At 33.8% G+C, this 25,956-nt stretch overlaps 1 protein-coding gene across 14 annotated transcripts in view; it reads right to left on the minus strand.

The window, feature by feature from the left end:
- SUPT3H (SPT3 homolog, SAGA and STAGA complex component) overlaps window positions 1-25,956 on the minus strand; it is a 605,022-nt gene that overhangs the window by 215,714 nt on the left and 363,352 nt on the right. For all 14 annotated transcript variants that reach the window (XR_007401138.1, XR_007401139.1, XR_007401140.1 and 11 more), the window contains 2 exons: window positions 4,076-4,162; window positions 824-914 (listed from right to left, as the gene is read on the minus strand). Coding sequence is in view for 11 of the 14 variants with exons in the window: in XM_049092126.1 (XP_048948083.1) it covers window positions 824-914; window positions 4,076-4,162 (178 nt within the window). In the remaining 3 variants the exon portion in view is untranslated. The remainder of the gene's footprint in view (window positions 1-823; window positions 915-4,075; window positions 4,163-25,956) is intronic.

The raw sequence follows: 25,956 nt of genomic DNA on the forward strand, positions 1-25,956 counted from the left end.
CTTTCTTGCATGGTTATTACACTTGGTGACTTGTCGAAGGTAAATCAAAATTTACTTCCAAAATTTGTTAACTCTTCAGTTAGTTTTGAACAGTTCTCTGAAGTTCTTAATCCAGTAGAGTTTATTTATCAATGTATTTATTAGCAATGGATAACCTCTATGCAGTGACTATATTCAATGAAAAATATGAATTATTCTAAAACATATATATTTATTTGGACTCAGTATTGTTTAGTACATTTCTGTTTTTGGATTAGCACTGCTTAATACTGCAACATTATTTTTTTCTAAATATTCTGAAATGGGGATTGAGCTGGAAAATCAGATAAGGAAAATTTTCTATTCTGTGTTAGGCTGTTGGTAAGATGTCAAACAGCACAATAATAACATTCCAAAATGAGGTGACTTTACATCATACTGCATATCATATACTTTCTATAATAAATTAAGAAAAACCCATATGTCAATTTCAGAGATATATAATAACAGTTCTGGCTTCCTACACCTACGACAGAAAAATTATGCTTGCTAAGATCAATTATGCTTTGAATCAACATGATTTTCTCAGTTTCATGACATTATGATATAAAACAAGCCATATGATTAGAAGAACTGACATAACAGATTACTATGAAGCCATGTAATAGAAAATCACAAGATTTAACTGCCAACTAAATAGATATTTGGGTAATTTCTAAGCTACATTATTTCACAGAAACATACATTCTACCGTGATGGGAATGTCCACACTGACATTGTATCAGAGTGTCACCCAGTGCACACATGTCACATTGCTCTAACTTTAGTGTTTTGTTTAGATTACCTTCCAGAAGGTCATCTTCATCTATGCCCTTGACGATCTTGGATTTGTAGTCTCGGAAAAACATGTACTTTAGTAGTCTTCTAAGTTTTTTCTATTAAAATATAAAATAAGAAATCTTATACCTACATTCACTTTACTGATTATAGAATATGATAATAAATAAACTTGTATTCTGGGATTGCTCGGAAAAATACAGCAATTCTTAGCATAATACTGTGGAATAAGAGATGTCATCATATTAAACATGAAAGCTAAAATACAAGCATTTTTAAAAGCATTTTTCATTTGTAAGTATCCAAATGCTCCAGAATTACAGTAATTGCTTTCTTTTGTCTTATAAAAAGTTTTAAATTCTTCCTGAAGATTGTGATAAACATCACACTCTCCATACTAAGAGAACTCTCCCAACTTGATGGAATTTTGTACACATTCAAGACCAAATTTTATTTTTAAAGTGATTTATAAACATCTAGACAAGGATTTGGTACCAACTGCTTTAAAAAGCCAAGCAAGTTTCCTTTTCATTATTTTTTATTCTCTGGAAATCTTTTTTATTTAGAAGAGTTGGTTTATGTTTTATATTTCTGGAAAACATTGTATAATCTGAGAAATATGTTTTCATGGGACTCAAAGCTGATGAATGATAGTTGGGTCTTGCTGGTTTTCTGTAGGTTTATTAGAAGACCTGGGACGCCCAGGTGGCCCAGCGGTTTAGCATCACCTTCAACCCAGGGCGTGATCCTGGAGACCCGGGATTGAGTCCCACATTGGGCTCCCTGCATGGAGCCTGCTTCTTCCTCTACCTGTGTCTCTGTGTCTCTGATGAACAAATAAAATTTTTTTAAAAAGGAAGACCATAATACTGCTTAACTTTAACAGTAACTGATAATACTTTGTAATTTGTTGTGTGCTTACACTTAGGGTGTATTATAACTGGTTCCTGACCTTTAGGTTTAAGATTCCTAATTATGGCTGAAATATAGTATATTTTACAAAGCTCTTTTACATGCATCTTATTTCATCAACCCTGAAATACAGAAATCATCTCCTTTTCAAATACAGGGCAACAGGCTAAAAACAGTCTTACAACTAGAGCTTAGTAGGGCCAGAAGTAGAACATAAGCTTTAGACTTCAGTTTCTTTATGATTTTAAATATCATATATCATTTTAAATGTACCTACCATACAGAACCACTGGGAGGGATAAATGAAAGAATGAGTGAAGGTGCCTAGTGCAATATAGTAGACAGTCAATAAATACTGCTTGAATATAAACTGAAATTATGAAGAGAAAGAACATGCACCTGTATATAGTTCTTCTGCTCCTCTTCTTTGCTCTTTGCCCTGATTTCATTCAATACTTTAGATTTTATTTAGTCTTATATTACACCTATGTAAACAACTTTAATTTTGTTTGGAACATGTCAGCATATAAGTATAATTATTATTTTGAAGAGAAACAGAGAACTGTGGCAGCTACCATATTACAGCTATGTTCTCAGCTGATGAAAGGATTCTGGTTAAGAGTCCTTTTGGACAAGAGCGGGGCATTGTCAGTCAATATAGACTCCTATAGTTTCACTACGATTTTAAATCTTGACTTTCCCAAAAGGCAGGAAAACGTGTCAGTGTGGACTGTTCTATGTGTTAGCCTCTTTAACTCTGTCATGAAAAAGAAAGTTGATTGGACATATTCTATAAAGTAATAATACTAACTCCACTGCCTTCATAAAGGACCTTGGCTCCAAATCCTCATTTCTGCCCAAAGCAAGCTCCTTCCTCACAGCACCACTGCTGCACAGTGTCTATTACTCTTTGGTCCTCCAAGTATAATGAAGTTGCCAAATCTTGCATGTTTGCATTCTCTACTATGTCTCTGAATTCTGCCTTCCTATCCACTTCCAGGGCCATCATATTCACCACATTTTGCCTTGATTACTGAATCAGCCATCTTGGCCAGTTCCTTTGCATTTGGTCCATTCCACATACAACTGCATGGGTCTTATCCTAGGCAAAAACCTCAACTTGAACAAATCTTTCAGTCTCATCTAATCACACCAACTTTACACTCTGCTTCTTCAACTTTTTAAGCTAGATTATAGCTTATTGATAGTAAAGACATTTCTTTTCTCTTCTTTACATTCCTCATATGATCGAAAAGTTAATGAAGTAAGAATTTATAAAATTTAATAGTAGACTGGCTACTATTTAATAGTGTGGTGTGTAGGTCTCTGAATCTCACTGTAGGAGGAAGACAAAATACTTGATCTAAGCTTAGTCTACCTTCAGTCAATAAGAACTAAAATGTTTCACAGATATAAAGTAACTGGATATTGGAAATGATGTTAACAAGGTTATGCAAAAGGTCGATTGGATGTCTTCTGATAAAAAACCGCCACAAGCATACAAAAAATGGTGGAAGAGGAATGAGTATGTGTAATGAAAAGGCCAGGGGAAAACAAGGAAGAAATGAAAGATGGACCATCAGAAATCAAGCACTGCTTGCTCACTTGGGATAGCAGCTACCATAACATGTGCATTACTCAGCTAGTTTTTGTGCTTGTAACTTTTAGATGACACTGTTGTTAACTACATGTAGAATACTGTAAAATGTTCTCAACTAGCTATGCCTGGAAGATAGTTAGGACAATATTAGACAGGTAAATACCAGCTTAAATATGTTAATTACTAGAGTTCAAAGAGTAAGAAAGGTGGACCTCTGACCATATAAACTCTAGACATTATGTTTCTGCCACTGAGATAGTCATCTAGATTGATTCTTTTTCCTATAAATTGGTGTCACAGAATAAACCTTGAAATAAACATGGGGACAGCCTGTAATCCTGTGGAAAATTAGAAGAAAAATATATATGCCGCTCAGTTCTATTCCACTTATCAGAACAAAGCACACAATTGATATGTAGTAAACATTAAGTAGCAATGAAAACGCTGAAATGGATATGGAAGGATAAGTGAGAATTTGTTGTCAGTACAGCTCTTCGTAAGCACCCTGGCCCATGTAAAACAGGTATCAATCATCTTGGAGTAAACCATTTTGTGCAAACTATGAAGACTAAAATATCAGTTTAAGAGTCATATTCCAATTTGAAAGCTATATAACAAGGATACAGTTCCTTATGTAAGAGTAATTAAAAAAAAATAAAAATAAAAAATAAAAATAAAAAAAAATTAAAAAAAAAAGAGTAAGCACCAAACATGGCATGTTAATACAATGAAATTGTTTTATACTACCTTATCTTTGCGCATCAAAAACAGAAGATCTTCAGCAGAGATTACTCTTGCTCCCCGAAGTTGAGAAACTTCAGCAGCTTGCTGTAACTAATAACAAAGAGAATTTAGGTTTTTTTTTTTTCTCCTCAATAATCTAAATTAAATATACTACAGTCATTATGTCTCAAGAGAGATAAATATACTAAGAGTTAAAAACCTTTGGGAATAATCTGGCAATCATATTACTGTTTTTAAAAGTGAAATGTCTTATGTTTTAAAGTAAAAAAATGCAATTAAATTAACTTATAAGGCCACCTGTAACTGATACAATAAACAGAAATCCTTGATTTCTTTCATGCAAAAGAAAAATCATGTGCAGCTTCCAGAAATGCATTAATACACCTGAAAATAATTTTATGAAATTTTATCCTCATATCCATGTGAGCAATGGTTTCACTCAGTATCACTACTTGAATAAGTATATTATTAATCTGAGCTCCCATGCTGGTATGATTTGAAATAGGCCCATTCAGAACTTTAAAAGATCAACAAAAACAGTAGCTGTTTCTAATATCCAAAGGAAAGAAAATAGTTCTAGTTTTGGCAAGTCTTCAGTGGGCAAAGGATTCAGTCCATAAATCATAATACTGGACTGCATTAATTTCTTTCCACACTAATCACATGCGCACAAAAAGTTAACTGTATCTGGAATGCACAACACAAAACATACTGCATGAAAAGTTAGATTCCCCCTGAAATGTTCATCTGGGCCCTTATATCTACAAAGTTGAGAGTTTTCTGGAATTCAGAAGTCCCAGAAACACAATCTTACTTGAAAATGACCTGGAAAATGAAAGAATGTGAAAAATGATAGTTCTCTTTTTTGGCACTGGCAAAATCGGTTTCTTATTTTGATTAGTTGGAAGGAACATAAAATATGTCCAGATGAAAAAAATAAAAGATGCTGGAGAAAACACTACAAATATGTGCCTGTAACTTCTTCCAAATTTGATCAAACCATGGTGATTGTACCACACCATCTCTATCCAATATTATAAAAATATTTACACATAAAGGCTATTCTTAAGTGCATTCTTCTTTGAAAGGAATAAATCTAATATATTCCTAAGAACTAATCTTTAAAAAGTGACACACTGTTATCTTAACAATTATAAGGAATCAAATAGTGCATTTGTACTGAAGAAATTCTGCTCAAATGTTTAAGCGATTTTGCTAAGTAAGCTTCAAACCTTGTCTAAATACACAGACTACAAAATAGACTATAAACTCCCTATGTGTCAGCCTTACCACTGAATTTCCTGGATACTGGTGGTTGGTATATAAACATAATTCTACCTAAATATAGAAATTTAAATTTAACTGTGAACCATTTAAAAAGAAATCTTGGGGGAAAGGTTTTAAAAAGATGATGTATCTACTCAGAAACTACAAGTTTTCGGCAGGAAAAATTTGAACATATTTTTCTAAAAACTGGAAGACGATCAGGGAAATATGTGTACACATATTTTTTTCCAAATAAAAATATTTCTATCACAGTGTAAAATACACACAATCAGTGTGGAGAAGAATGTGGGCTCAGTATCCATTTAAAAGGGTGGACACTTAGAGAGAACATACAGGGAACCAGGAGGCAGCCCTGTCAAGTACCTTGTATTTTCTTTCACGAAGGATGGTGAGAATCTGACAACTGTAAAGTACTATACAGACAGAAGTAATTTCATCTACCTTAAGAAAGGATCAGGAGAAGTATATATCCCTGAAAAGTTCTGTATCTATAATCCTCTCCAAAATGTCAGTTTAACAAACATATTAACTAGGAAAAATTAGAAAATGGAAAATAAAGACATAGAAGAGGTAGACATTCTAAAACACCTTTGAAAATCAGTATATGACTACTGTAGGGATCTGGAATTTATGTCATGGTGGGTTGTCATAATTAGCAAGAAAACTTAACTAGTTTTCATCTATCTGGTGCACTAATCTCCTTCACCTAACTTTGTGCCCTTACTAGCACTGGCACTGCTAGAAAGGCTTTCAAGAAATAATTCCTCAGACTGAACATTATTACTGTGTTACTTCACTGAACCTATCTGCTTTGATGTGCGCCTCAAGCTCCAAAGCTGACCTCTCCCAAACTCTGACCTCTTCCATATGGGGAGAGGAGTCTTATCAGCCGATGACAGTGATCACATTCTAAAAGTGTGTCTTGAGCATTGGCTTCCTTCTAGAAATTTTTGTCCATGCCTACTAGAAAGAATAAAGAAACACCTCTTTAACAATATAAAGCTTAAAATGCTTAAAAAACATGTTAGCAGTTTGCCAGTCCAGTTCCACAGAGTGCTGAGCTCAGGACTGGTGCCTTTAATGTGAAAACAATTCTAGTGCCAGGAAACCAGAATCACAAAATACTCCTAATAACTTCAGTGTTAAAAAAAAAATTGATTCTCCTATTCTAAGAAACCCCCTCAATTTCTTAATCTTTGAAACTAAATGGAAGTTATACTTTATTACTCGCTGTTGCAAGTTAAATATTTCTGGCAATATTTAGAATAACATGAAATAATGGTGCACACTTCACAATTTATCATAACAAAAGTAGTATATATTTAATTGTGGTATAAAATATGCAAGAAATAATGGAGCAGATGAATACTTTAAGACCAATCACACACACACACAAAAAAAAGACCAATCACTAGTAGAATGAGTACACAAACTTCATTTTCTTAACTATACAGGTAAAGGTATGGTAACAGTAACCTGAAGAGATTTATTTGCAACTTAGTAAAATATTGTGCTACAAGACAATATTTTATCACAGTAGCAACTCAGGCATAGCATGTTTTTTTCTGATAAATATTATTTGTTCTTCAAATTATATTAAAGATAACATACTCGTAACAACTTTTTAAAAGACAAAAGTTCCCTTTGCATATTAACACTCCTCATGTTTGTATTTTAAAATATTTTATGACACTTCATTTGGAAGTTGAGCATAAAAAGGTACTTCAAACTTTCCATGTCATCTTAAATGCCTCATCTTTGATCCCGGAAATAAATCTCTTCTTAATTTCTCATTGCTGTCAATGACACTAACGTATAAACTCCTTTTCTTTTTCTCCCTCTACTACCTTTTCATTAGCCTCTGTTGTTTCTGTTGTTTCGTTTTGCTCTGCTCACAGTCTTGAATTTGCTCTCTACTTCTACAGTATATCACTACCCTCATCTACATTTGTGGGGCTTTTTGCTTACTGCTTTCAAAATTTCAAGGTCTCCAAATTGTGATGCAATCTAGATTTAAGTGCTAAAATGATCTTGCTCAAATATAATGTCTATAACTCTTGTTCTGGATCTATGAGAAGTCACTATTATCTAACTTCAATGTGATCTATAAAGCCTGATCGATTCACAGATCTTTACTATGTCTTCATTCTCATTATGTTTCTTGTTTTTTCTTCTTATATTATTTTACACTTAAACTCCAATAATTTCTATTCTATTTTTACACTTTTGTGAATTTGTGATGATTAATTTTATGTGCCAATCTGATTGGGCCACATGGTGCTCAGACATTTGGTCAAATATTATTCTGTATTATGACTGTAAGGGTATTTCTGGATGAAATGAACATGTGAATAGATAAAATAAGTAGACTGACATTCCTAATGTGGGTGGACCTCAACCAATCAGTTGAAGAATTGAATAGAACATTATCACCTCATACCTGTCAGAATGGCTAAATCAATACAAGAAACAAGTGTTGGTCAGGATGTGGAGAAAGGGGAACGTCCTACCCTATTGGTAGGGATGCAAACTGGTGTGGTAACCCTGGAAAACAGTATGGAAGTTTTTCAGAGAGTTAAAAATAGAACTACCTTATGATCCAGCAATTGCACTACTAAGTATTTAACCAAATAGCACAAAAATTCAAAGTGAAATTCAAAGGGAAACATGCACTCTGACGTGTATAGCAGAATTATCCACAATAGCCAAATTATGAAAAAAGCCCAAGTGTCCATCAACTGATGAATGGATAAAGAAGATATAGTATTACAATGGAATATTACTCAGCCAGCCATAAAAAAGAATGAAATCTTGCCATTTGCAATGGCATGGATGGAGCTACAGTATTACTCTAAATGAAATGAGTCAATTAGAGAAAGACAAATAAATACCACATGATTTCACTCATATGCTGAACTTAATAAAGAAAACAAACAAGCACAGGGGAAAAAAAGAGAGAGAGACAAACCAGGAAAGAGACTCTTCATTATAGAGAACAAACTGATGGTTATCAGAGGGGAGGTCGGTGGGGAGGATGGTGAAATAGGGGATGGGGATCAAGAAGTGCACTTGTTGTGATGAGCACTGGGAGGTGTACATAAGTGTTGAATCACTATATTGTACACCTGAAACTAATATTATGCTGTATGTTAACTAAAATTTAAATAAAAGTTTAATTTAAATAAAAACCTAAGAAATAACATAAAGGCCAAATAAAAGGGAAGGGAATGCCTTCTGTCTATCTTGAAATGGGACACTGGCTTTTCTAGCCATCTCACTTGGACTAAAAATTCTCCTTATTTTTAGGCTAGACTCAGGCTAGAATTACATTTCACCTCTCTTGGGTCTCCAACTTACCAACTACAGAACTTGGGACTTCTCAGCCTCCATAACCATGGAAGCCAATTCCTTACAATCAATCAGTCCATCAATCACTAATCAATCTATCTACCTACCATCTTTCCATCCATACATCCACACACACCCACATCACCCCCCACACACCCCTTATTTGTTCTGTTTCTCTGGAGAATCCAAATACAGAACTATACTCAAATCACAAGAAATGTTTCAAAATAATTTTCTCAAAGAAGATCTATGATCATCTTCATACAATAGTGTTTATTACCTAACCTAGGTAGTATAAAACTCATATACCCAGTTTACAATATATTAATTATACTTGTCAATGTGTTTCTTTATCCTTCAATTACTTAACACTCTCACTTCCTAATTACATTTTGAATAGTATCTCTAGGTTGAGGAACACCATTCCCCAACAGACAGTTTATAAATGTCTATCAAATGTGGGCAATCCATCTCCCCTTGATAACTTAGTTTTCTTGTCCATGATATAAATGAATTGGGCTAGATGAAGTCAATAAGCTCTGCATTTGTCTGGGACCCAAATAAATTCAGCAGAAAGAGTCCTTTAAAGTTCCAAAAGGTCTTAAAAGTACAGGAAAAAAAAAAAAAAAGTACAGGAAAATTAGTTTCACAATTATTAACATCCTGTAAATATTCCATTTTAACTACAATTCTGTTGTACTTCTTTCCTTTTGGTTTTGACTAAATCCCTGGATCTTACCTTTTTGAGAATACATAGTAAATACATAAATACTAAAAGGCAAGAGTTGTTGAAAGCTATGTTATGAAAAGCTAGGTTGTCTCCTGGCCTAAGATTTATTTGTCTATCTTTCTCTCCATTGGTCTATCAGTATTTACCAGGCCAGAATCTAGGTCAGATGATGAAGGGACAGCTCTGCTTACAACTGTACTTCTCAGCCACTGATCCTCTCTGAACTTCCATTAGTGACTGAAGGAAGCAGGAGTTCAGAAATCTGGATTCCAGGTCTAGCTCTACTAACACATAACTGTGAGATCAGCTACGTCAATAACTTCCCTAGATTTGTTGGTTAATAAATAAATTTGACCAGCTACATCAATAACTTCCCTAGATTTTTTTTTCCATTTGAAATGAGTAACCAATGATTTTAATGACTATTTCCAGAGTTAATAATCTTTGTAGTAACAATAGCTACCATTTATTGAGTACCTAATTTGTCCCAGGCACAGTACTGTGCTATAAATATGTAATTCAATTAAAAAGTTTTAAAATTTAAGTTAAAATGCATGTAACATTAAAAGTCAAACAATCCTATAAGTTTTATGACAGGACTACCTTAACACACTTCTTTCTGGTCTGTAATTCTGCTTCAAAAGGCAACTACTTTCAACTTGTTTAGCTTGTTCTGCTGTTATTTACCTCCATACTTAAATATGCTTGTTTTCTTTATTCTTCAGCTTTAAATACTGTCAATCCTTACTATGGAAGTTAAAGAATATTTAGTGTTCTTAGATGCCTCATATTTAATCATCTCCTTTCTCTCCTCTTGATCTTATGTATAAAATACTATTAAAAAATTAATATCCAGTGTTTATATTTTTAGACTGTGTAAACACTATTACAACCTGACTACTATGAGCACATTTCTTTTCACAATTTAAAAAATTTTTCTTGTAGTAAATGATTTCCTTGGTTTCTTTCTTTGTTCTTTTTTTTTTCTGCGAACCTGATACTGTTTCATCCCAAACTCTGAAAGATTTGAAACATATAAAGATTTCTTTCAATTTCATTGTTTTTGTTTTCCCTCAGAGACATATCATCTGAAGTCCTCCAACTCTTCAACTATTCTTTTTGGATTCTTAATTTCTTGATTCTATTTTTTGCTCTTTCTTAGTTTGCTTCCTTATTTTGGTAGGTTTTTTTTTATTCTTGAGCACAGATGTAATAGCTGCTTTAAAAACCCCTATGTGCTAATATCAACACCTAGTCATCTTGGAGTCAGTCTTTATTTTGTCTTTGTCTGGGGTATGAGTCATGTTTGCCTGTTACTTCATATTTTAAGGAATCTGGGATTTTCTCTGAGATACTGTGAATGATACCTTATAAGGACTCTGGATTCTGTTATGTTCCTCTAAAGAATATTGTTTTTTGTTTTAAACAGGCAGAATGAAAACTAGAAAACCAGAATGATCTCAAAATGCAATACCCTTCTTCTCCCCCAGTGAAGGGGCTGTTGCTGAAAACTGTTTCCTGAGAAAGGGTTTATGAGAAATAAAATTTTAAAGATCTAGTATTCTGAAAATTCATTTAAGCCACCATCATACTCAGTTGGTAAACTCAATGAGTACGGAATTTGAGACTAAAAATTACTTCCCTCAGAATTTTAAAGGCATTGTTCCACTGTCTTCTAGCTTAAAATGTTGCTGTTGAGAAGTTAGTTGTTGTTTCTTTTTTTTTTTTTTTTTAAGGTTTCATTTATTTATTCATGAGAGACACAGGGAGAGAGACACAGGCATTGGGAGAAGCAGGCTCCACACAGGGAGCCTGATGTGGGACTCTACCCTAGGGCCCCGGGATCACACCCTGAGACAAAGGCAGATGCTCAACTGTTGAGCCACTCAGGCGTCCCTGTTGTTTCTATTCTTTAAGCATTTATATGACTTCTTTTCCCCCTCTGAAAAACATTTATTGTTCTTCTCATACTCGACATCCTGAAATTTCATGTTGCTATGCCTTGGTGAGGATCTTTCTTCACATATTTCCTTGGTACTGTGGTACCAAAGTACCACAGAGGTACTATGACTAATATATTTGTCTTTCATGTCTGGTAAATTTTCTAGTATCATTCTGAAAATTTCTTTCCTTCTGTTTCCTGGGTTCTTTCTGGAATGTCTATTAATTGAAGGTTGGTGATCTTTGTGCCTAGTATCTCTAACACCAGAATTTGTTTTATTCAACCTTCAAGAGTGTAAATCTATGGTATTTTGCCAAACGGATATAAAATAGTTGACTGCCTATTTGGTTTTGATAGGGAGTAGGATAAAATTGCTTCTTTATGCTTTTTAAAAATCCTCCTGCCTTTCATTCATTCCATACTTAAATATGCTTGTTTTCTTTATTCTTCAGCTTTAAATACTGTCAATCCTTACTATGGAAGTTAAAGAATATTTAGTGTTCTTAGATGCCTCATATTTAATCATCTTCAGATGATTAATCAGAAGAACCAAGACTTCTTTATTCAGAGGCACCTTCAATTCTGATTTTTTCCAGATTTCAAGGTTTAATTTTTCTCAGAATTTTTAAACTTTTGGCATTTCTAGCCACCTTTAAGTTTCCATAAATTTTTTATATATCTGTTATTTAATCTTCTCCTATTTTTTCCTTGTAGGTTTATGCCTCTTTAAAATTATTTTGCTGTCCTTTAGTGTGGTTTCAGAATAGTTTGAGATAAGCACATGTATCATTCATGTTTAAGCAGAACTGATACTCCTATTTTTAATGTTAACATTTATTGAATGTACTTTCCTATGCTTTTTGTCTTCTATATATTATCTCATTTAACCCTTATAAAAAACCTATGAGAGATGTTCAGGTACACAAAGCTAGTACTAAATAATAAATGCTTAACAACAGGCCATTTATCTTTCTATCCAAGATTAACTTCTTATTCAGCATACAGGAAGGTATGATCATTAAATCAAGCCTTACATTGCACAGAAAAGTCTACCCACAAAAACATTTATTTCAAAACATTTTCATTGCTGGCAATGAAATGGTTGCCAAAATAAAAATGGTTTGGATCAAAACATCCAAGCCAGTTGCTTCATGCAGAAACAGCTTCAGGACTGAGGACTAAGCAAGTGTTTGAAAGGAAGTGGATTTTAACTAAATACGGTTAACATTCAGGATACTCTAAATGTAAGATATATGACTGCATGTTTTCCTATCATATGATCTCCTTATACTTTGTTGGTGACAGTCTTCCACTGTCTTAGAAATCTGAAATATAAACTAGCATATAAATTGATAAAAGATGTGTCTAACTTTTTAGAGTTTCATTTTAACTCTTCTTTTTAGAATAGTAAGTCAAACACAGTTAAGTTTTAAAAAATATGATAAAGCTATAATTATCAGTATCTCATGACTCAAAGAAATCATTTTTATTTATATACATATTTTAAAGAATTACCAAGCCACAATCAATATAAGACTGCAAAGCCTTAAAAATTTCCAATAAACAATGGCTGCATTTATTGTATAAGAATAGCAAACTTCACAAGGAACTAAATTCTTTGGTTACTTTTATTTAAATATGAAATTAGGAAAACAACAATCTTTTGAAGGTTTTCTTTTAAACTATTTTGCATAGAAGTCATTCATAACAACTTTTAAGTCTAAACACATCAAGGTTTGCGAGTAAGCAAAAGGATATGTTGGAACTTTTTTAAAAATTTTTTTATTTTATTTTTTTTAAAGATTTACTTATTTATTTATTCATGATAGACATAGAGAGAGAGAGAGAGAGAGAGAGAGAGGCAGACACAGAAGGAGGGAGAAGCAGGCTCCATGCCGGGAGCCAGACGCCGGACTCAATCCTGGGACTCCAGGATTGTGCCCTGGGCCAAAGGCAGGCGCTAAACTGCTGAGCCACCCATGGATCCCCTGTTGGAACTTTTTTAAAGTTGAAATTAAAGTAGTAAGCTAGATTATAGCTTAAATAGTATACTATTCTGGATTATACCTTAACTACCTTACCTAAACTGGATTATTGTTTAAATACTATACTACTGGGGTATCTGGGTGGCTCAGTTGGTTAAGCATCTGCCTTCGGCTCAGGTCATGATCCCAGGGTCCTCTGATCAGGCCCTGTACCAGGCTCCCTACTCCCTTTTCCTACTTCCCCTGCTTGTGCTTTCTCTCTCTGTCAAAATAAATGAATAAAATCTTTTTTTTGAAAGATTTATTTATTCATGAGAGACACACACACACACACACAGAGACAGAGACACAGGCAGAGGGAGAAGCAGGCTCCATGCAAGGAGCCCTATGTGGGACTTGTTCTTGGGACTCCAGGATCATGCCCTGGGCCGAAGGTAGGCGCCAAACCGCTGAGCCACCCAATGATCCCAAGAAAAAAAATCTTAAAAAAAAATAAATACTATACCACTAACTAACTATAGTTAGTACTAGTTAAAATGTAATTATTTACTATTTAACACTTAAAACTAGAATAATATTCAACTACTTCAAATAAAATACAGAAACAGAGAAGGAGACAAACCATAAGAGACTCTTAACTATAGGAAACAAACTGAGGGTTGCTGGAGGGGAGATGGGTGGGGTATGGGGTGGGCATTAAGGAGGGCATGTGGTGTCATGAGCATTGGGTGTTATATGCAACTGATGAATCACTAAACTCTATCCCTGAAACTAATAATACACTATATGTGAACTTGAATTTAAGTAAAATACAAAGAAATAAACAATACATTAAAATTGTAGAAAGATGGTAGATCTTGACTTTGCTCAACATTCTACAAAACTATCATTCAGTTACTCAATAACTGAAAATTATACAGTGTAAAGATCTAAAAGTATACATTTTATTTGCATTTCTTAAAATTTTAAAAGCATAAAAATTTTGATAGATTATAAAATGTGTACTTTTCTTGTCTACAATTAATAATGACCCTTTTTTCCTCTTATTTCATGGCAATTCTGTGCTTCCCTCCGTATTTCCTTCTGTTCCCAGTCTTCTAAAAAGATGTTCAGAGTTGTGGCCATTAATTTTTTTTCCAAAGGACAAAAATCTAACAGGTAAAAGACTGAGTTAATTACTTTCTTTTGGAACTCTGCCTAATTTTTCACATGATAACCTGATTTCATTTCACCCCAGAATGTTTATTAAGAACCAACAGATCTATACTAAATCTTCATGGTTAGATCAGGTTATTAAAAGCACTGAATTACAATAGACCACACACAGACCGATGTAATGATTGGAAAAATTACCAAATGGAAAGAATAATGTAACCCTAAAGAATACTCACGAGGAATGAGGAAAACTGATTTCTAATTTTATCTCTATTACTATTACCTTTGTTTTGGCAAAAGCAATTTTATAATTTGGTCCTTTTGTTGAGAAAATACATGGATATAGTGTCAACTTTACAATTTTAGAGTTGTAGCTTCTGATGCTGGGTCTCAGAACCTGATCAGTGCTCTAGGAAGGCAAGAGGCTGCTATGAAACTCACTTAAGGTGTGGTTTCCTCTGTCAGTAATGTGTATTTTGAAGACTGTTCCAGAGCATTTAGATGATTACTTCCTTTTATGGTCTAACTCAGCAGATTATCCCCACATAGACCACTATAAAAACTGATTTCACAGTTTAATTAAGAAGCTTTAAAAATCATTAACTTTTAGAAAGTTTCCAAAACTATTTTGATTGATTTCCTTTCATAAAGTTTTTACAAATGTCTATGGTTTGATGTTTATGTGAGGTATTAGCATGCAGCATATAGTAAGTCCTGAAAATGCTATATCTACATTTATTCAGAAGTAAAAATTTCAATTTCACAGTCATCATAAAACATTCATCACTTCCAGTATTCACAAAGATTAAAGGCTATTTTTGGACTACTTCTTAGCACTCATGGCTTATTTTACCAGAAACAAATTTAGATATAAATAATGTTTGTATATATGCATACATATGTACAGACACAATACAGACACATCCACATATGTATACGCTAAAATCCCTTTAGGAAGCTTTTAAAAAGTAACTCATCTAAAGTTAAAGGAAAAAACTATACAGACTTCTTTTGATAGAGAACTAACAGCCTCCACAATAGCTTCTCATGTAGAATCGCCCCTACATATAATACAATGCATGCTTTAGGGCGCATACATTTTTGAAACTATAGTTTTAAATATAAGAGTGGCTCTTTCTGATCCTCAGGTTCTTCAAGTGGGAACTAAAGAAAAGTGGACACCAAATGAGCTCCAACAATGCTTTTGGCTTTTACTTTCTGGTTCTAGTTTTTAACCTTAGGTATAGTTTATTTTTTTACTTCATAATTAAATGCTTGCATTGCATCAATTAGAGAAGAAATAAAAAATAAAGCTCAAAGAGGTGAGATGCAGGAGGGAATCAATTTAAAAAAAAATCTACTTATTTAAACCACTGGAAATAGCAACCAATCCAGTTAATTGTGTAAGTGTGGAGGGAAGTATGAGGTTAGACCATTATTTAGCATTAATGACTTATTTTACAGTATGTTCACCATAGTATACAGATCAGCAGGTGATACAGTTAATTATTCTAATATTCTACTCAGTAGTTCCAGATACATTTGAAAGCCAAAGTCAGTTGCAAAATGGGATTAAAGCAATGCAATTACTAACGCTTAAGAAAGATTGGCCAGTATCTGATTCTAATCTGCCCTTTGCTTTTATCATATGATGAACAGAGATAATTTGTATATACTTTCCTCTCAGTCTGTCAGAGAAAGGAGCCCTTATTCAAATTTTGTATTCAAACTTTGCTTGCATAGGAAAACCAATCAATGTTGTATATAGTATTTATCAAATTAGAAGACGTATATGTAAAACTAAATGGAAAGTCAGGTTTCCTGGGCTCAGATGTCAGTCTCATATTCTACTAAAGAATTAAAAAGGTTATTAAGAAGGGCTCAATAGGTGATATAGTACAGATCTTGTTACACTCACAGGTCAGGGTGAAGATCAAATGAAATAATGTGGTATAGGCGCTGGAAGACTAAAAAGTACCATAAAAGCATGACATATTACTTAGGAATGACTCATCTTGGTTAGAAGATGAAAAATGAAAAAAAAAAAAAAGAAAGAAAAAAGAAGTCTACTGATACTTTGGTAAGGAGAGAAAAAAAATTAGATTTGTTACTTAAACCCAGTTTAAATCTTCTTCTTCTTTTTTTTTTTTTAAATGGAGAAAATCTTATGAGAGTCCTTCACATCAAGCTAAAATGGTTCAACCACCCAACAACATTCACAGGGTCACATTCTGAGAAAGCAGACAACATAGACAAAGACAGAATCCCACATCCTTTAAAAACCGCAAGTGAGGTGCCGTAGCCTCTCTAAGGTCTCCTCTAACTCACGCATAGACTTCATCACCCCCTTTCCATTGTGCTTCTGGGGACAGTGTAGGGCTTCAGCCAGCCTACTACTTACTGCCTTATTTTGTAATAAAATACAAGAAGAAGGCTTTCATTCCAGAATGCAAAGTCCATTAATGTAGTCTCCACAGACTATATTAAGGTTATTAATCTTAAGAGAGTCTCAAAGACATTGCTACAGATTATCCAAATGTCTAAAGAAAATATGCTGACTCATCTGGAGTGAGCTCGGTTAGATACTAGCCATGATGAGTTTCCAGTCTAAAGGCAAGTGAAATTGTGTCTCCAATGCTAATCAAGATTTCCAGAAAATCTCAATTTATAGAATTTATCTGGCTGAATCTCAGCTAATATATGTATGTCTGGGGCATCTCTGGGGATGACCCATATGGGATCACTGAGATTTACTTGAATGTGTTAGTTTATCAGTCAGGGGCTGGGGAAAAAAAGATATCATAGCTAACCTAAGAATTTGGAGAAGAGTTTAAATAGAAATATTTCTGAAAATGTGGGGAAGATTTAGAGAAATCGCAGGGGTATTGTGGTACCCTCCTGGCTCTAAGAGCAATAGGTGGCCATTATGAACCCTAGGCTTAGAGGGGAAAGGGGAAAGCAATATTTAAGGTGGTTTCAATGGTCAACGTGCTGCCAGACCCCTTGCTTTTACTTTTGTAGTTACTGTACAGAACATTTCAGGAATGTGTGAATGCTTGTCATATCAGGCCTTTACCTTAATAAGTAGAGATATGATCATTTATAGGAATTATACATGAAGAAAGTTTTAAAAATGTATTTTTATATGTCTTATGTTGAGAGGAAACAAATATTTATAATTTTCAAATATTCTTACCTAAATATTGTACAATGTAATATGGACTTTCTTAATTTTTTGCTAATTTTCTAAGATGAATTAAAAATGTTTTGTATGTTCGGGTTTTTTTTTTTGTTTGTTTGTTTGTTTTTTTAGTAAAATGGACTCAGTAAGAAAATAAAAGTACCAGAACAGCAAATAAATAAATAAATAAATACACACGCTCTCCTCTCTCACATGTTCTCTATCTCAAATAAATAAATAAAATCTTTAAAAAAAGACTTTCATTAAATTCAAGGTTAGCAGCTGTTTCAGATCTAACTCTGGGTGTATGAGTCTGTGCTAAATAATGTGTCTTATCTTCAAGTCTCCATTTTTAATATGGATGTAATGACACTTGTATTTCAGGATTGCATAAGGACCATGTCAAATTATATATGCAAAGGGTCTGGCACACTTTCTCAAGAAATATTCATTCTTGTTGTACCTTCACCATTTTCCATCCCAAAGGATGTATGTAGGAATTCATGTGAAAAGTACAAGCAGAGAGCCTGATGAGAAGTCCGTCTTAAGGGTGGAGATGGGAAGGGGAATTTTCACCAACTAATTTTATTCAAGTGTCATATATTTACAGATTCTGGTGTTGCCCCATTCCCATCAATATTTGTGTTCTGTATTTGTTTAAATAATTTATTTATTTATGCACTGTCACAGTCATAGCTATGGCTTAGAAGGGAAAAACTCCCACAAATGATTTACTCTTTTGATAATGGCAATTGGTAAATAAATGTAAATAAGTACTATAAATTCACAAATAAGCATAGATAGAAAATTCACTTTGCATTTTTACTTCTCTAAAGCACCTAACCTAGCATATCATACAAGTAATTAACTTACACAAGAAATTAAAAATAAGAAAGAATAAGTAAGTTAGATGACTAATCCAAGTCTAACATCCCCGAACAGAATTCTAGAAGAGAATATGGAGGCAAAGAAATATTTGAAGAAATAATTCAAGAAAATTTTCCAGCACTGAAGAACATAAGATTCTATACTAAACCTCATTGTTCAACACAATGGATGAAAAAGGGAATACCAAATTGCCATTTTCTTATTCATTCACAAATATTTATTAAGAACCAGGCACAAATCTTGATGGCTGGAATAGAACATTAAACAAAATAGACAAAGTCCACACTGTCATGGAGTTTATATAGAGACACATAATAAACAAATTAACATGTCATACTAATTGCTATGCTACAACAAAGAGAGTAAAAAAAAAAACTAAAAAGTGAAAAAACAGTAAGCAGGAATAGGTGTGCTGGAAAGATACTTGTGGGTTGCTATTTTATAAGGGTAATCAGAGAAAAACTCATTAAGGTAACACCTGAGCAGAAACCAGCAATAAGGGGGTAAGCCACACAGATACCTGGGAGAACATCCCATGCATGGGAAGGCTTCATATAATTCCCCTTATACAAAGGCTCTGAGGCAAAGCTCTTCTTGGACAAGATAGAGCAAAAGAAAGGAGGCTAATCTGGCTATAGAAAGGAGAGTGGTTATGCAGCCAAGGTGGCGTGGGGTGAATTTCACATAAAACATTCTAGATAGATTATTGTGAATTTCTGGAATTTGGAGGACAAACAGTAGATACTAAAAACTTAGAGAAAAAAAGGAAAAAAACAGTTGACATGTAAAGGTTAAACAAATAGAATGCCATCTCTACAACAACCTTTAACACCAGAAAGTAATGGAGAAATGGCTCCAAAATCCTGAGGCAAAATAATTTCTAACCTGGAAGTTTTTGCATATAGGCAAACTGTCAAAAATCTCTGAGGGCAGAGTAAGCTAATTTAAGACATGCAAATTATATAAAAATTTACCTCCATGGATGCTTTCTTTTTTAAATTTATTTCTGACCTTTTATTTATTTATTTTTAGTATAGTTGATAACACAATCATGAACTCTTTCTTAGAAACCTAATGGACAAGATATTCCAGCACAATAAAGAAATAAGGAAAAAGGAAGAATTTTCCTTGGTTTACTTCCTTGTAGGAAGGAGTGTAGGACATAAGTATGCTACAGAGAATGAGATAGAATCTCCAAGATATGAAGGTAGATATCCAGAGTGGCAGATGTGGAGCAAGCCTAAAGAGCAATCTCCAGACTGGAACAAGTAAATAGAGGGATCTAGGAAAGGTATTCCTAAAAAAGATGAAATTACAAGAAATACCTTTTTAATTTATATTGAGAGGAGAATCATACTTGATTGAGAACTCAGCATGAATGACGCAGATAAATATAGAACTAAGCAAAGGGTAAGACTATTGCTGCAAGGAAAATAAAACGTAAAAGAAAATGCAAATATGAAACACTGCACAACTCGGCTATCGATTCAGGTGATTTCAGAGTCAAAACAATGTAAACAATGACCAATGAATTATGTGAAAATTATGATACAGCTGTATTAGGATGTTGAAACAGGAGTAGCTGCAGTGAAAAGGGGATAGTGGGTGGAAGTAGAAAAGGAAGGATTAAGGAATAAAAGGAAAGGAGAGATAATGTGTGACAGTAGATGAATAGAATGAGAAACAAATGGAAATTTGACAGAAGGAAAGGGGAGTTTATTGCAATGGGAAACAGAATTATTTAGTCAATGGTTTGACAAACAGCTAATTAAAGAGAACAAAGTAAGATTTTATCTTATGCCAGATGTAAAAATAAATTCCAGATAAATTAGAAACCTTAAATATAAAAGACAAAATGATACAAATCACTGAAGAAGATCCAGGACCTACATCCACAGGCATGGACAGACGTCTACAAGGAAAACAAAGGCATTGTGGGAACTAGTCTCTATAGAAGACCCTGGTGATCAGGGTCTTCTTCCTTCCTGATTCATCCCCTTATACAGTTCTCCCCTACAGTATATCTAGGCTGGGCTGTGTGACTTGTTCTAACCAACAGTCGTAGATGTAGTAATGTTCCAGAACTTTTCTGCCTTGATAGTAAAAAGCTACTGCAGATTCTACTTTGGAAACTTTTAGAGTTTGGGGCCACAAAGTAAGACTCTGCTGGATAGACCATATAAAGGAACTAGATGGAGAAGAGAGGCACCGAGTCTATAGAGGGAAGGAGGGAGGTCCAGCCATTCTAAGAATCCTGGTCAAGAATCCAGATCACGTAGCTCCAGGTGCCATCTGACTGCAACCAAGTGAGAGACAACAAGCAAGATGAAAAGAACATTTAGACAAGCCAAATAACTGCACCACAAGAAATAATAAAATGATATTTTTAGAGGGAGGGAGGGGCAGAGGGAGAGGGAGAGAGAGAATCCCAAGCAGGCTCCATGCCAAGAATGGAGCCTGATGTGGGGCTCAATCTCACAACCCTGAGATCATGACCTGAGATGAAATCAAGAGATGGGATGCTCAACCAACTGAGCCATCCAGGAGCCCCAAATAATTTTTACTTTTGATCCCACTATGCTTTTGAGGTGGTTTATTAAGCAGCAAGAAACAAAACAATAACTATAAGATGATCTGGGATACAGTGTACACAATCAAGTATTGGAGAGAGATTCTTATTGAAAGCGACAAGTTCAAAAAGGAAAGTACAAACAATTATGATTATATAAAATTTTAAAACATTTTCATGGATTATTTGAAAATATTCTGCAACGCAATTTTAAAAGAGGTAATATCTTTATAAATGTTTTTAGAAATTTATAAGAAAGAAATTCATTAGAAAAATGTATGAAGAATATGAACAGGCAATTCATAGGGGAGAAAATCCAAATGTCAACCAACACAAAGATGCTCAGGGTCACTAGTAGTCAGATGGCAAATTAAAATGAGAATTGCTTCATAGTCACCATTTGAATAAAAATAAAAGGAGCTACAACTTCTGCTAGCAGAAATAAGAGGAAAAGAATCTGACAATATATATTAAGATTAATCTATTTTTTAAAAAAAAGATGTTATTTATTTATTCATGAAACAGAGAGAGAGGCAGAGGCAGAGGGAGAAGCAGGCTCCATGCAGGGAGCCTGATGAGGGACTCCATCCCTGGACCGTGGGATCACGCCCTGAGCCAAAGGTAGATAGATGTTCAACCGCTGAGCCACCCAGGCGTCTCTACATTAAGATTAATCTGGGCAGCCCCGGTGGTTCAGCAGTTTAGCGCCACCTACAGGCCAGGGCCTGATCCTGGAGACCCGGGATCGAGTCCCGCGTCAGGTTCCCTGCATGGAGCCTGCTTCTCCCTCTGCCTGTGTCTCTGCCTCTCTCTCTCTCTTTTCCTGTGTCTCTCATGAGTAAATGATAAAATCTTAAAAAAAAAGATTAATCCAATGACATGTGATGAAAAAGAATGCTACCAAGAGAGAAAAGGTAAATTATATTCTACAGCCACCAAATGTCCATAAACTGATGAATGGATAAAGAGGCAGTATATATACATAAAATGGAATATTACTCAGCCATACAAAGAATGAAATCTTGCCATTTGCAATGACATGGATGGAGCTAGAGAATATCACGCTAAGTGATATGTCAGAGAAAGATAAACATAATTTCACTCATATTTGAAATTTAAGAAACAAATGAGCAAAGAAAATAGAGAAAAACCAAGACACAGACTCTTAACTACAGAGAACAAATTGATGGTTACCAGAGGGGAGGTGGGTGGGATGATGGGTGAAATAGATGTTGGGGATTAAGGAGGGCACTGGCTGTGATGAGAGTCAGGTGATGTATGAAAGTGTTGATTCACTATATTGTACATCTGAAACTAATATTACACTGTATACAAACTAACTGGAATTTATTTTTTTTTTTAATTTTTTTTTTTAATTTTATTTATTTATGATAGTCACATAGAGAGAGAGAGAGAGAGAGAGGCAGAGACATAGGCAGAGGGAGAAGCAGGCTCCATGCACCGGGAGCCTGACGTGGGATTCGATCCAGGGTCTCCAGGATCGCGCCCTGGGCCAAAGGCAGGCGCCAAACCGCTGCGCCACCCAGGGATCCCTAACTGGAATTTAAATAAAAACTTTTTAAAAATAAAAATAAATAAAATGTTAGGTTTAAAACTGTTAAAAAAAAAAACTTAAAGAAGAACCAAAAGAAAACAATGTAATAGATTTTCACTAATTGACTTAAAGAAATTTCAATGAAGTATTTTTTAGCAAGAAAAACAACATGCAGAGAAGTATTGTAATAATCCCATTTTAATGAAATAATAACAATCGGAAAAAACACTATGCATGTTGATGTTTCTATGTATGTACACATATATCTATACACAAATATTAAGGCATGGAGAAAAAGGATAAATCATCCTTTTTGGATGGCATCATGAGGGTTTAGGGATTCATAAAGTTCAGACAAAGAGAAAAACAAAAACCCATAAAGAAGGCATTCGTGATATGAACACAGTGACACATTCAGTTAAAATTTATTTATATGTGTGTCTGTATATAGAGACATAACAAAGTTAGATCTTTGTCTCATTCTGTATATCCAAATAAATTACAACCATGCAAATTTAAATGAGATAAATAAATATGGCTTAAGATAATGCATGAGAACATTAATCAGTTCTCAAGAACTTTCTAATCTAATAAAAGTATTATGGTGGTGAAGCGGAAAAATTGGTGAACTGGATTACATTTACAATGAAAACTTCCGGCATTAAAAAAAAAAAAAGTCATTGAAAAAGTCCATGCTGGAAAAATATTTCTAAAGGAGTTCATAAAATGCTCCTATCCTAAATACATAAAATGCTCATGGAAAACACTCAGATCCTAAAGGAAAAATGAGCTAATGATATAAATAAAAAATTTACATTAGAATATAAGTGGCTAATGAGATCATAAATACAATTAAAACAAGTATAAATTAATACTTCACACTTCTTAAATTAGCAGATTTTTTAAAATGCTAATGCTCTTGGCAGCAGAATTCAGAAAACAGGCTAATTCACTGATAGAGAATCTTCTGGAGGGCAGTTTCAAATTATGTACTAATGAAGTTAATGCCCTCTGATCCCATAATTGCATTTTTAAGTATCTATATTAGAAAACTCAGATATTGACAACAATTTGTGAATATTGATGTTATCTGTACATTATTTAAAACAGCAAAACCCTGGAAAGGCATATGCTTTCACTGACAGGAGGTGGTTTCCTCATGATGGAATGTTACTCTGCCATAAGGAAATGTTTTTACGAATATTCAATAGCAGCAGAGATTCTAATGATAAAACGTTAAATTTAAACAGCAGAAGACAAATCATAAGTACAGTAATGACAAAAATTTTATCAAAGTAGAATTTTTATTAATAGAGACAGTAAGAAAATACATGAAGACACTGAATAGTTTTATCTAGACAGCAAAATCGTGATTTTTTTAGTTTCTATTTCAATATTTTTCAAATTTGCTACAATTAACTTGATCCATTTTATTTTTTTATTTTTTTATTTTTTTAAATTTTTACTTATTTATGATAGTCACAGAGAGAGAGAGAGGCAGAGACATAGGCAGAGGGAGAAGCAGGCTCCCTGCACCGGGAGCCCGACGTGGGATTCGATCCCGGGTCTCCAGGATCGCACCCTGGGCCAAAGGCAGGTGCCAAACCGCTGTGCCACCCAGAGATCCCAACTTGATCCTTTTTAAACTGATACTGTTAACGTATTCAAATTGTATCTTTAGGTTTAAAAGGAAAGTAACTGTTAAATCAGGTAAATATTTTGTCGATGAGGAAATTTATCCTGGGGCTTATGAACATTCTGAAATTGTATATAAAATGTTGTTTGGATAGGAGGCAATCTACAATTTCATCAGATTCTCAAAGACAACCAGGACAAGCCACTAAAAGATAAAGTTAAAAAAAATGTATATATATATGTCTTGATAAAAATATCCAAAAGTTATTTTCTAAAACTACTTGAGTTTTACTTCTAATGCACAGTCTAAAATTTGTCTTCCTGGGCCTGATAGAGAAACTGCTAGATGGCTTGTTCAGGTACTCAAAGTAATTCTTCAAGCCAACCCATCCTCTCCTACCCCTCACCCCCTCACACGCTAATCTAAATACTTTCTTCTATATACAGGTTTTACTAGCATTAAAAAAGATGTATTATAAATTGTAAAATCAAAATGAAAGAGCTGAATGTATAATACCAACCAATAGCTCATACATAGACAGGTATACAAAGCCTTAAAGAAAATGAAATGCCCAATGACTGCAGTAGCTATTTATATTATAAAACTGCTTTGTTCTTTTGCTTTTATGCCACTTTTCATAATAGAAACAAATATTTCACCAGGATAAAAACAGTTATACCAGTTAATAATTTTTACCTCACTGTACTTAAAAAACACTGAATGACAGTGGTTGAGAAGTACCAGAGTTTACTTTTTGCTTTAAATATACACAAAATAGCCATCAAGTCTATGCAAATATGAAAGAATCCTCTAGTTGTTATTTTGTCTGAGGCATCAGGACTTTTTTACTCCAAATCTGCCATTATTTTTAATAATGCTAAGAGAAAACTATTTCTCAACATAAACAAGATAAATGAATATACAGTAAATAAGATATACAAATAAATATGAAGAGAAGGTATGATTTTTAAGAGGTTCTCTTGGTACAGAAACTAAAATTTATTTGATAAGGACTAATTCAGCAACTACTTAAATTATACTTTACTATGTATATATATATAATTATAGCACTGGTTTTTAAATGATTGAATAGTTATTAAAAATCTTAGCATTATTTTCAGAGTAGCATCTAACTTAGATTTAATCATCAGATTTTTCAAGGGAAAAATTATGCTCTGTTAAAGTATATTTTTAAATTAACATTCATTTCCCAAGAACACTGATTTGAAAGGGCAAGGGCTATTTCACTTTCCTTTAGTGCAAAGAGAAAGGATCTCTTTTAAACTTTAGAAGGGCATGGAAAAAAATAAACAAGTTGGCTCAACCTAATTTCCCATTTATTCCTTTTGAAAAGTTATGAAATAAAATCTATTATTTAATTACATTGGATCAAGAAATAGGAAGAAAAAGATGCATTTAAGTCATAACGGCCATAAGACAAATTATTATGCTTCCTCTTGGAAGAAAAGTGTTTTAATATGTGGATGGGCATTGTCTAAACGTTTCAAATCTACTTTGGTAAGGTTTAAAAAGGCTTCAAATAAAAATCAACAATAAAATGACAAATGTCAAAACTGAAGGAATAAAAAATCTGCTCATTAGGACTAA

Source organism: Canis lupus, chromosome 12 (genome assembly GCF_003254725.2).
Source record: "Canis lupus dingo isolate Sandy chromosome 12, ASM325472v2, whole genome shotgun sequence".
Lineage (NCBI taxonomy): Eukaryota > Metazoa > Chordata > Mammalia > Carnivora > Canidae > Canis > Canis lupus.